This window comes from Delphinapterus leucas, chromosome 6, assembly GCF_059928025.1.
Source record: "Delphinapterus leucas isolate spDelLeu-1000000601 "Yukka" chromosome 6, BTC_Dleu_Yukka2, whole genome shotgun sequence".
NCBI lineage: Eukaryota > Metazoa > Chordata > Mammalia > Artiodactyla > Monodontidae > Delphinapterus > Delphinapterus leucas.
Genome location: NC_143134.1, coordinates 124,695,232 through 124,708,301, shown reverse-complemented (window position 1 = coordinate 124,708,301; position 13,070 = coordinate 124,695,232). Strand labels below are relative to the sequence as shown.

General features: G+C 59.7%; 1 protein-coding gene across 6 annotated transcripts; it reads right to left on the bottom strand.

The window, feature by feature from the left end:
• Window positions 1-1,544: 1,544 nt before the first annotated feature.
• On the bottom strand, window positions 1,545-8,687 carry ARRDC1 (arrestin domain containing 1). Of its 6 annotated transcripts, XM_022578010.3 has the most exons (9): window positions 7,830-7,991; window positions 6,524-7,628; window positions 3,781-3,891; window positions 3,297-3,347; window positions 3,041-3,195; window positions 2,687-2,869; window positions 2,415-2,591; window positions 1,925-2,342; window positions 1,545-1,851 (listed from the first exon to the last, which is right to left on the bottom strand). In XM_022578010.3, exons 2-9 carry the CDS (start codon window positions 6,780-6,782, stop codon window positions 1,787-1,789), a joined length of 1,419 nt encoding a protein of 472 aa, XP_022433718.1. In that variant the 5' UTR covers window positions 6,783-7,628; window positions 7,830-7,991; the 3' UTR covers window positions 1,545-1,786. The 6 variants fall into 6 exon arrangements, with proteins under 6 accessions (XP_022433718.1, XP_022433720.1, XP_022433719.1 ...); XM_022578012.3 differs by lacking the exons at window positions 6,524-7,628; window positions 7,830-7,991 and adding an exon at window positions 8,525-8,687; XM_022578011.3 differs by lacking the exon at window positions 7,830-7,991 and having other exon boundaries at window positions 1,925-2,330; window positions 6,524-7,820.
• Between the last annotated feature and the right edge of the window lie 4,383 nt (window positions 8,688-13,070).

Here is a 13,070-nt window from a genome sequence, read left to right as displayed (position 1 = left end):
TTCATCCACATTCTGTAAGTAAGCAAACCAAAGCAGGGGTGTGCCTTCAAGGCCACACACTGTCGGGAGGCAGAGATGGGATTTGAAACAGGCAGAGTCTCAACTATGAGGCTACAGCTTCTAGTAGATGTTTCACAGGTTATCCTGCTTGTGGCATGCTTTGTGTTTTTGTCCAATATTCATCCTCTCCTTGTCCCACAAATAGTAAAGTTTTAGGGTACATGGCTGCCTGTACAGTTCCAACTGTAAAGGGTGGCCAGTGGGATGTGTGCAAAAGTGATACAATTTACTTCTCATCGTGTCCCCAAAAAAGTTGGAGGTTCAAGACCAGTAAGCTGGGTGATGGTGAAAATTGCAACAGCCATCCTGGACCCAGGGGTGGCAACCTCGACTTGACTTGAGAATTACAGCTATGCCACCTCTGAACTGTTAAATGTACAAGAAATAAACTTCTATCATGTGGGACAGGGCGCTCGACCCATCTCCTCATAGTCCTATGAGCTTATTATAGATTAAGGTAGCTGACACACGTAGCCAGGGTCCCCCCTTCACCATACGGCAGAGCTGGAATTTGAACCCAAAGTCTTATCTTAACGCCACCTCCAAGGTTTCCCAAAGCACGCGAGGATCCCGGCCCCGCAGGGCGTTTACGGGCCCTCTGGAACGTCTGCAGAATGCCTCTTCAGGAAACGCTGCTCTCCCGTACCCTGACTTTTTATTTGCTCCCGGGTTCCTTGTGTCCTAGACAACAGTCCTTTGAAGTGTAGACCTCGGGAGCGGGCTTGTGTGTTCGCACTTGGATGGGAACCAAGAAGCAGCATCCCTCAGAGCCAGACGTGGCAGTGGTGACGGCAGGGGCAGGAGACTTGAGGCCAAGGGTAAAGGAACTGGGGAAGCCTGCTCCCTCACCCCGACCGGATTTCGTCTGGCACACGAAGTCTAAACTGCGTAGCCTGGAGTGGTGGGTGCCAGACGGCTAGCCCAAGATGTATGCTAACAAAATGGAACAGCGGTGGTCTTCTCCCCCGTCACAAGGCCACTTAAGTTGATGCTGAAGCTCCAAACACGCAAGCCCGCCTCCGAGGGCAAATCCTGAAGCAGAACCGGGAGGCCAAGCGCCTGGCCCGGCCCTGGCTAACCGCCACGGGCGACTCCCAAAGCTGGTTCTGCTCCCTGCCCGGATCGCTCCCCCGCCCCCCCACCTTCCGGCCCAAGACGCCCGGAAGGAGGAGGGACCCAGAGCGGAAGGGGGTGGGGGGTGGGGAAAACGACGGCAAGGGGCGGGGCCGAGGAGAGGGGCGTGTGCCGCGGGGAGGAGAGGGGCCGATGAGGGGCGTGCCCCGCAGGGAGAGGCGGGGCTGAAAGGGGCGTGCCCCGCAGAGGGCGTGTCGTGCATGGATGGGCTAGGCTAAGAGGGGCGTGCCCTATAGGGAGGGGAGGGGCTGAGAAGCCCGGGGGCTTGGGCACACCCACAACAGCCACTACCCTAACACGCACACACACCCGGCAGAGGAGGGCGTCCCACAGGCCACTGTGCCCAGCTCTACAAATGAAGCTTTTTATTTACACCAAGTCTCTCTAGGCCCCAACCCCCGGGGAGAGGCCGACTACAGGGGGGCTGCGGAGGCTGGTCGGGGCAGAAGCTGGTCCGGAGGCAGAGGCCGCGGGGAACGGCGGGCAGCGGCGGGTCCTGAGTGGGCCGGGCCAGGCCGGGAGCGAAGGCACGAGGCCCTGGGAGCCTAGTCCCAGGGCGTAGGTCCGCCCATCCGGAGAAGGCGACATGGGGTCAGCTCCCTGGGGTCAGGCCAGGGTCCACACCGCCACAGCTCTGCTCATAGGATGGCGGGGCCTCTGCAGGGAGAGAGCCAGGTCTGCATGGGGCCCGTGGCTCCCCCTCCCTACCAGGCCCCAGGCCCCCACTCACCATAGGGGTAGCCCCACGAGCTATACTCAGGCGGGAGGATCAAGGTACTGGTCGTGGGCACCGGCCCTCCAGAACCCTCTGCAAAGTAGGGCACGGTAGCACCTGTGGAGATGCACAAGGGAGGGGGCAACGGGTGGGGGGCAGGGCTACCATCCTGAGGATGGGGTTCAGGGGCGCCAGGCACAGAGCCGAGGGCTGCAGGCGGCTGCTGCTGCTGTGAGTGGCTCTTGGTGGAGAGGGAGACAGGGTCCGAGAAGAAGTGGGGGCCACCAGCCACAGCCTCCGCCTCCTCCTGGGGTGGCGCTGAGGGCACCACCAGGCCTTGGCCTGGCCGGGGGCTCAGTGGGACGTGGTTCACAGCGATGTTGCCGATGAAGACTGGGAGGGTCACGATGGCTTCTGGCGTCTTCAGGGAGACCTGGGGAGGTTATGCGAGTGAGGAGCCAGGCCACCGGCCCCTCTTCCCACCCCACCCCTGTATCCCTACCACCTGCAGGTAGTAGTCCACATGGATGAGGCTGCAGCCCGGCAGGGCAGACTGGGGCAGGGCAGGCACCAGGATCTGCTCTTGCCACTGAGCCCGCCTCCAGGCCTTGACGCCAGCGCCCTCCACCTCGGCGATGGTCCGCACGTCATAAATCCAGCGCTTGGCCTTGTAGGACACTTTCTGGGGAAAGGCCAGCCTGTGAGCCTGGGCAGGCCAGCCACCTACCCCTCCTCTGCCCCATGGGGACAGGGCCCAGCAGGCAAGGGGACTCTGACCTGCAGCAGACTGGCCACCACAGGACTGGTGTCCTTGCCTGACTGGTTCTCAATGTCAGCCTGCAGCCGCAGCACCTGCCCCACCACGTAGCCTCGGAGGTCGGTGCTGGCGGTGAGGACTACGCTGCCTGTCTTCACCAGCTTGTAGGAGAACTTCTTGGTGGTGGAGGCCACATTGGGTTGCTTGGGAGGGGAACAGAGAGGGGGTTTGGCAAGTGTGGGTAGGCGGGATCCTCGGGGTCAGCTCAGGACAGAGAGGCCGCTGCTCTTCCAGACCCTGGCCGCCTCACCTGTGCTGGGGACAGGGTGTCAGGCAAGGGTGGGCCCACCCAGGAGGCCACTGCCCAGGCTCACCTCGATGTCTGGGATGCTATTCAGGTTCAGGGGGCTCAAGATGTAGAACACGCGGCTGCACTGGTGATCCTTGGAAAAACGTGGTGTGTCGATGGTGGCCCGTACCTGGTGCACAATCTTCCCAAAAGGACCCTCAAAGGACGTGGGAGCTGTGGCTGGAGAGAGAGCAGGGACTGGTACCCGACTGCCCCCCACTCCGCCTCCCACCCACCCTCGCCAACTGCCACCACCTGGCCTGGCCAGGCTGGGCTCTCACCAGGAAGCAGGAACTGGAAGGGGAAGCTGTGCTCTCCAGCAGGCAGGCTCCCTGCAGAGACAGAAGGGAGGTAGGGGAGAGGGGACAAGGTGACCTCACAGGGTCCAGGACAGAAGCAGGCCCTGCAGCCAACCAGCTCACACTGCATCTGGCTGCTGGGCTCCCAGCCTCTGTCTCCAGCACCTCAGCAGCACAGGGCTGTGGCCTGGGCAAAGGATGGGGGTGAGAGCTTGGCTTGAACAGGAGAGGGGGCAGGGCTGTTCCAGGGGCCGGAGCCCATCCAAATCCAGGAGAAGGTGGCCCTCTTCAGCCACCCAGCCCCCATCAGGCAATGCCCTGTGCCTGCCAGGGAGAGAAATCCAGCAAGGTGCACAGTCCTGGGAGAGGGTGGGCTAGCACGGGGATGCCAGAGGCGGATGGGGAAGTCAGGTGGACAGACCCCACTCTCAGTGGGATGAGGTGAGGGAAGGGTTCCCAGACTCACCCTTGTCGGCCAGGGACAGAGCGCTGTTGAAGTAGCCCTCCTCCACCACCCACGCTGTGTCATTGGCCTTGCTGGAGACCTTGCAGGACCCCGTGCAGGTCACCCGGATAGCTGCAAGGGGGGGACAGCATGAGCCCCAACCAGGCTGGCCTGGGCCCCTCCCTAGCCCCAGCACAGGGATTCAGGCAGGACGGGCAGCACCCAGGACCGCCCAGCTAGGCCCTGGGAAGGCCAGCACATGGCCTGCTACCCTCCAGAGGACACTTCCTGTCCGTGCCACATCTTCAGGTGCTCTCAGCGAGCCAGGGTGGCGAGGCACAGAGTTCCACCTGTCGTGCCATCCAGAACATGAAGGCCCTGACGGTCACCCAGATGACCCCTGGGCAAACCCCCACCCCCAGCCCCCGCCCAACCAGACCTGTGAAAACCCAGCTCCCTACAGGGGATGCTTGGGAAACCCTAGGTGAACAGAGGCCTTTGGGGCAGCTGACGTCCGACCCCACCTTCCTGCTGCCTCTCAGGCAAGTCAGTTAGGCTGGGAGGCACCCCTTCAGGCTCCAGGAAGCTACCTATTAGCCCTCATGCTGCAGGAATGTGGTCAGACCCGCCTGAGCAGATAAGGAACCCAACAGTCTGGCACACCAGAGGGTGGGGACACCTTGGCTTCCTGGGCCAGTACTGCCCAGGAGCGCTGATTTCTGCATTGAGATGGCTTGGTCCTCCCCCACACTCCCCAGGGGAAGCACACACACCAGGAACCAGGCAGCAGGGTTGCTGCCGCCTTCCGTCCTGTGATCAGGAACACAAATTCCTCCGTCCAGAGCCCACTACAGTCAGAAGGCCATGGCTGGACCAGGCCCAGCCGAGGCTGGTCACCAGAGGGGACACCATGGCTGGAGACCCAAACAGGGCAGGGGGTGGGAGCTCAGTGACAGGTAGCCCTGTGGCTCCCTCCATTTCTTCCTCTCCCTGCGGGGCTGAGTCAAGACCAAAGACTTTAGCCTGCCTGCCCAGCTGCCCGTCCTCCCCTGACCTGATGGACTGGTGAAGGGAAGGTAACTCGGAATCTGACACCCTCCTGACAAAGCCATCAGGCAGGAAGAATGCAGTGTCTCAAGTGCCCAGGGCCAGGGGCAGCCACACCAGGTCTGTCTGTGGTCTCCCCAGGCAGGCCCCACCTTGCTGATGCAGGCCTCCTGTTGGTCCCACAGTGCACTGGGCTGCCCTCCACGAACCCGTGACTCGGCCTCCGCCCCATCGGCACTGCCAGTGACCAGCCCTCAGCCTCCGTGCCAGCCCAGGCTCACCACCCGGACCTCGGCCCTAATTTCTAATCCACGCTCCACCCGTCATCCCCTCCTAGGGCCAGACCTGGAACTGTTCCCACCCTGGAGGTCTGGGACACCAGCAGTGCTCCTACAGACCAACACATCCCAAGAGAGGCACGGCGTGGAGCGAGCAGAGAAGGGGAAGCCTGACTGTAAAGTAACTAGAAGACGTCCTGGTGGATTGCAGACGTCACACTGCTGGAAACATTCCTCCTGGAGAGGGTGCGTCCCCCCTTGAATCCGGCTGCCCTGGGAATGCTGGGAACAATGGAGTGTGCTGGAAGGGGTGCGATGGTCCCCAGACTGGCCCAGTGACAGCTGAGCACTGTGAAGTGACCCCAGTGGATGGGACACGGAGCTGAAGAGTCACCCTGCCGAGCTCTGCCCAAAATCCTAACCCACAACAGCACAAGTTATAATAAAATGGTTGCTTTAAACAACTTAGTTTAGGCGTGATTTGTTTACTTAGAGGTGACTTTCACACAGCAGCAGATAAAGGAATAGCTGTCTAACCTCACCAGAATTCACGGAAACTCATGTGACTTACCATTTAACACATCAGATTGGCAAATATTAAACATTCTGATACGTGTCATAGAGAAGGTAGAAAAACAGACACTTGCTTATAGCAATCAACCTGTCGGCTGATATGACGGAGGCCCTGGAGAAGAAGCAGGCAGATCTGCTGTAATTTTACACACGCATTCCAGGGATCCAGCAGATCCCCTTAGAATCTCACCCTGTTCACCCTGTTCAACACTGCTCCTAATAGCAAACAATCTAGGCATAGCCTACGCGTCCAAAAGCAGGGTGGCTGAAACAGGCACACACTCAGCCAGGACCCGGCCATACAATTAAGGTGAACAAGCCAGGGTGGCACCTGGCCCCAGAAAAACAAACCGGCCCTCGAACTCTGTGAACTTCCCAACGACTGTGCCAGGGCCCCCTCTGCACATATGCTGTGAGGCCCCTTCGGGGACCCTGCCTGGATGAACAGCCTCCAATCACCGACTGGAAACAAACTCCCATCCCTGTCCAATCTCTCCTCCACAGGGGAATAATGGAGGCGCAGGGGGAACTGGAGGTTTGGGGCTGCTCCAGTTCTCTAAGGAGAATCATCATGTGGATCCTGTGCCAGAGTGGCTTCTGGAACTTTCCTCTTGAGCCAGCACTCTCACCTGTCCAGCAGCCCTCCTCCTATGTACCACCTGCAGTCTGAACATGAAGACTTCTGCTTGCTCCCCGTCTGCTTGCTCCCCCTCTGGTCCCAAAGGTCTGTCCCAGCCTCCATCAGCTCCCTCAAACCTGGGGCAGCCCAGCCTCTGCCACATCCTTTCACTACAGCTCTAGCCTGCAAGCCACTTCCCTCTGTCCTGTTTCCAAATCTGTAACACGAGAGGAATGACAACACCCACCTCCCAGGGTTGCTATGAAGACTGATGGATTGGTCCTTGGGAAGTGGGAATGGCATCTGGCCCACGGTGAGAGCCCAGGGAGCCGGCAGAGCTGGGAGCTGGCTGCTACTGTTGTCCGGGCATCACCCTCCCTCGTCGCCCACCTCGAGAGCAGAACACAGGGCAGCCCCGCCTGACCCCCAGCCTCCAGCTGGGCTGGACCCAGTCTCCAGCTCCGTCTCCAGCTTTCTTCCACATCAGCTCCCAAGGCAGCCGGCATCCCCAAGGCTGAGTGCAGACCATCACTGACACTCCTCAGTCAAGTGTTCAGAGGCCTGCTGCCCCCCACCCTCCATGTCCTCCTGGGGGCCCCCCTATTGCATCAATGCCTGGTAACAAGTGTCTTTTGAGGGAAAGGAAAAATAAGAACCATGGTCTTTCCTCTCTCACACCCCGGCAGGGCCGGAGGCCTACAGAGGCCCCAGCACCAGCATCCCCCCTACCCCTGGGGGGCAAACTGAAAATAATACCCTCTCTGGCGCGAGGCCAGTCGTTGCTGGAGTCTCCAGCCTGTGACCTGACCTGCTTCTCCCCGCCTCAGGGCTCTTACAGTCAGGGACTCCCTCAGCCTCCTGGGGCCCAGCTGTCCATTTACCCAGATCCTACCCACCACGTGGAGGCTGCGGGGCTCTAACCAGCCCAGGTTAGTCACGCACAGCTCAGGCCACCCCTTCACTGTGGTCAACAACAGCCTGTTCGCCCTGGGCCCCAGCTACAGGGGTTGACAGGGCAGCAGGCCAGGAGGAGAGCTCTGCGTGGGGTCTCTGTGGTGTCCGTCTGTCCTCCAGCCACGGCCCACCCCTCCTTCCTGTGCCCTGCCAGCCGCACTCACCTCTCACTGGTGCCCCAGAGCAGAGCTGCACTGTCCCCCCCGGTGCCCCTGCCACAAGCACACCTACCCCCACCCAACCCCAAACTCCAACTGGGGAGACAGGAAAGAGGCGACACATTACGGAGGTGGGCGGTGTCACCGGTCCAGGACGGAGGAGGCAGCTGCCCAGAGAGAACGGTGGCTCTGCATCCTCAGCGGGCACCCCAAGCGCTGAACGGTCAACCACACGGGGGCCTGGAAGGTCAAGGCCCAGAGGGAAGCCCGGCAGCTGTGGTTCTGGCCAAGCACCCCAAGGTAGAGAAGCGCCCCAGGACGGACACACCACACAACCTCACACTCAGAGCCGGGGTCAGGAGAGAGACCCCGCCCGGGCTGCGGTTCGCCCACGGCCCAGAGGGACCAGGTGTGATGTCCCCCGCAGGGCCCGGTTCACACCTCAGGCAGCAGACAGACGAGGCCAGCGCCGGCAGGAAGCCCTAGCTAGGGGCGCCGCAGCAACCGGATCCCCGGTCTCAAAGTCCCAGATGTCTGCGCCAGCAGAGGGACCGGCCAGGAGGGCTCAGGTTCGGCTCCCAGATGCCCGCTACGGCGGCCTACGGCACGCAGGGATTAGCAAGATCCTCCCAGCCCTTAGGGACTAGCCTCGGGCTGGGTGTAAGCAGTGCCCTGCAGCCCGTCCCCGGGGACCCGCACACTCGGCGGGGCTGCCTGGGTGTATGGGAGAGAAAGCCCAGCGCGGGCCGGGCTCCAGGTGAGGGCCCAGCAGCTGCAGGGCGCAGCGGACCGGAGACCCGACAGGGAAGGTCAGAAGCGTCGCGGGTCCAGGTCAGAGTGGCCTTCGGCGAAGTAGACAGGCTCGAAGCCCGCGCCCCGAGTCTGGACGGCCCTTGGCGGAGAGGACAGGAAAGGCAGATGCGGAAGGACTGGGCCACCCGGGCCTCCCTGCTCCGCCCCGACCGCCGCCGGCCTCCCACCCCCGCGGTCCGCCGCCCGGCCGGCCGCCCCGCGGCGCCTCCGGCAGCCGGACGCGCGCCCCCGGCCTCGCGTGTCCCGGGCCCAGCGGCCGCGCGCCGCTTCGGAGCCACGCCCGGCCCGCCGCAGGTGCGGCCCTTCCCGGACCCTGCGCCCACCTCGGAAGGGCAGCGGCGCCGCCAGACGCACGCGCACGGCCCCCGCCAGCGGCTCCCCCGGGCTGTAGACGACGCGGCCGTGGCTCAGGCGGACCTCGAAGAGCTGCACCCGTCCCATGCCGCGGCCCTGAGGGGCGGCCGCGCGCTGCCGCCCCCGCCGCTACCGCTGCCGCTGTCGCCGCGCGCCCAGCCCCGCCCTCGCTGCCCCGCCCCGGCCTCCCGCCCGCCCCCGCCCCGCCCCCGCCCCCGCCTCGCCCGGCCCCCTGCTCCCCCCGCCCCCATCCCTCTCCCCTCTTGTCCCCACCCCTCCCCGCCCCCCTCGGCCCCCCAGCTCCCCACGCTGGCTCCTGTCCGCCCCCCAGCCCCGCCTCGGTCCGTCCCCTCAACCCGCCCTTCCCCGCCCCGCCCCAGCCAGCAGGGTGGAGCTCGGGCGCAGCCCGCGGGAACCCGGCGCACCTGCGCCCCCTGCTGCCTCACCTGTGGAGGGGGCGGGCCGGGCCGACGCCCCCTCTCAGGCTCCGCCCCGGGGTCTCCACCGTGCAGCGTCTCTACACTGAGGGAAGTCTCCAGGCTGGGCTTGTGTCGGGGCGGGGAGCGCCTGGCCTGCAGCAGCGGGAGGGAGAGGTGAGGGGTGGGGCTCGATACCCAGGGGCGGATTCGAGGGCAAATCCGGGAGTCTAGGAGAGAGAAGGCCGTGCTTGGCTTAGAGAAGGTGCTGGGCGCCTACTGGCAGGTTAAATATGGGGTTGCTTGAAGGAGGGCGTCAAGGGGAGGCCAGGTTTTTGTCCAGAACAGCTGGGCGAATGGGGTGGCATTTTTTTGATGGAGACAACCGGCCTAGATACAAGTTGTTTGGGGGGTGGGGAAGGGGAGAAATAGTGACCGGCAGAGTCAGAGGTGCCTGTTAGGCACCCAAGTGAACTGGCACTTCTAGGCATGAGTCTGCGGGAGACAGAGGACGAACGATTTGTCAGACCCTTGTTTGTAGATGGTAACTCTATTCAGGACACTGATGACATCAGGAGTGGGGGTGAAAGCCACAGAAAGCTAATCTAGCCCTCCAGCAAAAGGAGAGGGGCCTCACAGGCTGAGGGGTCCACTGGGCCAGGCTGAGGAAAGGCAGCAGCCAGGGAGGCCCTGAGGGCCAGGGGTCTGCAGCAGGCGCCAGGTCCACCTGGTTTACCCGGGATTCTGATGCTTCAGGAGGGAGAGTCTGACTGGCCAGCTTGACACTCCTGTCAGGACTGTGCAAACTCCCTAACAAGGAGTTTGGGGTGCCCATGGGATGGGGAGGATGGCGGGCAGCCCCAAAAAACAAGTGTCCATGGCAGAAATCAAAAAGGAAGTGTTTGAGGAGGCAGGGAGAGATGCTGTTTTGGCTGCTGCTGAGATGGAGGAGATGGGGGCAGAAAATGGGTGACCTTACCCCAGGTCATACCTGTTTCCCACAATCGCACCCTATAGGGCTCTGCATGTCCTTTCCTCTGACCCCCTCTCCCCTCTAGAAGCTCTGCTGGTGTGCCCTCATGTCCACCATCATCACCACCCTGACTTTGCTTTTCTCTAAACATTCCTTTCCTCATGCTCTCATGGAGCCCGGGCTTCCCCTGGAGGCTCTAAAGTGTAAATGTTTATTTTCGTACAACCCCTGTACCTCTGGGCCTGCAGGTAGGGTGGATGCTCTCCTGACTCCTTATGACCACTTCCAGACCATTTTCCCCTTTGCCCTAACAGCTGCCAGCCTTAACTCTCATTTTCTCAGAAGAATAATTCATTCCCCCCTCCACTCTTGCTGTTACCTTCAAAGCCAAGGCCTGCCCCCCTTATTCTTTGGGGATTTCAGCTCCTGACTCACTCACTGTCATTCTCTCCAGTACCACTTGTGCAGGAATTCTGACTTCCGAATCCACATAGGTTTCCTTCCAACCTCAACCTCCTGGCCTCTGTCTTAACATGAAACCAGGATTTGTTTTAATCAGCTATGGTAAGGTGACAGACACAAAGCCAACTGCCTTGAAAGAAGAGTTTAGAACTTACAGGTCCCAAGTGGGGCACGCCACACTGTGCAGGGCCACGTGGGGAAGCGCCAGTGCCATCAGGAACAGGAGGGAGAGGAGAGCTCGGCCAGAGCCTTTACCGTGTTTTCAGTGGGAAGGAGGCAGGGTACGCAAGTTTGAGCAAGTTTAGGATTGGATAGTTTGAATAATTTCAGCGGTCTCTAGTGGTCCAGTACCTGGCCCTGGGTGAGTTAGGCAGGGAAATACTGGCCTGGTGTACTGGTGACAGGAGGTGGTTGGGGTGTGGGCTCTGGATCGGTTGGTTTGCAAGTGAAAGGTGTGTTGGTGGGTGAGTTGTTTGCTGTCTCTAGGAATTAGCCAGCCTGGGAAGGGCGGTCTCTCCCCAGCCAGCAAGGCCCTCAAGATGTCAAAGCATCAAAAATCTAGAAAATAAAAAACATGATCAAGGCAGTGCTCATTCCCTTGACTCCTGTCCTCTGAGAACCTTCCCCAGCTGGCTTCAGCAGCCCCTCTTGTGGCTTTACGTTTGTCTGAACAACGTCACCCAACAACTTCTCTCACCCCATTCCACTCACGCCGTTACTCCCATCAGCAGGTGGGTTCCACCCCTCCCACTGAATGGGGCTGGCGCCTTGACTTGCTTGAACTGCCAGAGAGAGAGATGCCATGCCAGTTTCAGGCTCTATGAAGGGCTGGCAGCTTTTGTTCTCATTCCCTGACAGTCCTGAGCTGCCATGTGACAATATCTGGCTACTCCTCTGGAGAGATCACCTAGAGAGAAAGGGAAAGCCTGGACGTAAGAGTCTCAGACTTCTCGCCTCACACATCCTGACCGTGGCTCCGTGAGGGACACTGGCTGTTTCGGCTGTCTATTGTTGCACGACAAACCCCCCAAATGTATTACTTACTCTGAAAACTAGGTTGCATTCAGCTGGGAGGCTCTTCTACTCTGTGTGCTATCTGTCTGGGTTAGAATGGCCAAGATGTCTGGCACCTTGACTCGGGTGGCTGGGACAGCTGGGGGCTGCTCAAGTATCCCTTCCCTGAGGCCTCTCCACATGGTTCGCTTGGGGTTCTGCACAGCATGAGGGTCTCCAGGTAGTAAGACTGATTACCTGTGAGCAGGCCCCCAAGAGGCAGGAAGGTAAAGCTGCCAGTCCTCTGGCCTGGGCTTGGAAGTCCCAGAACTTTCTACCAGATTAAGTGCATCAAAACAGTCACAGGGGGCCTTCCTGGTGGCACAGTGGTTAAGAATTCGCCTGCCAATGTAGGGGACACGGGCTCGAGCCCTGGTCCGGGAAGATCCCACATGCCGCGGAGCAACTAAGCCCATGCGCCACAACTACTGAGCCTGCACTCTAGAGCCTGTGAGCTACAACTGTTGAGACTGCGTGCCACAACTACTGAAGCCCGCACGTCTAGAGCCCGTGCTCCACAACGAGAAGCCACTGCAATGAGAAGCCCGCGCACTGCAATGAAGAGTAGCCCCCACTCGCCGCAAGTAGAGAAAGCCTGCGCACAGCAACGAAGACCCAACGCAGCCAAAAATAAATTAAATAAATAAAATTTAAAAAAAAAAACAGTCACAGGAGGGAGATTCCTGGCAGTCCAGTGGTTAGGACTCAGTGCTTTCACTGCTGTGGGCCAGGTTCAACCACTGGTCAGGGAATAAGATCCCACAAGCTGCGAAGTGTGGCCAAAACCCCCCCCCAAAACAGTCACAGGACCAGTGAGGACGGAGCATCACACCTGACAGGGAGGGAAGGAATTGATGGTGAGAATTTGAGACAAATTACCCACCAGCCAATAGCAGAAAAGTCAACCAGCTGAGCCCAATCTCATCACGGAATAATTAGAAAATCAACAGCTGTTTTAAGCAATTATTATGCAGCCGCACATACCTGGAACAGACATTGACACTTAAAAGTGAGATGCTGCCTCAGAAAATCTACAAACAACAAATGCTGGAGAGGGTGTGGAGAAAAGGGAACCCTCTTGCACTGTTGGTGGGAATGTAAATTGATACAGCCACTATGGAGAACTGTATGGAAGTTCCTTTAAAAACTAAAAATAGAATTACCATATGACCCAGCAATCCCACTACTGGGCATATACCCAGCGAAAACCATAATTCAAAACGACACATGCACCCCAGTGTTCATTGCAGCACTATTTACAATAGCCAGGGCATGGAAGCAACCTAAATGTCCGACGACAGACGAATGGATAAAGAAGATGTGGTACATATATATGATGGAATATTACCTCAGCCATAAAAAGGAACGAAATTGGGTCATTTGTAGAGGCGTGGATGGATCTAGAGACTGTCATACAGAGTGAAGTAAGTTAGAAAGAGAAAAACAAATATCGTATATTAACGCATAGATGTGGAACCTAGAAAAATGGTACAGATGAACTGGTTTGCAGGGCAGAAATAGAGACACAGATGTAGAGAACAAACGTATGGACACCAAGGGGGCAAAGTGGCGGGGGGGTGGTGGTGGTGATGGGATGAATTGGGAGATTGG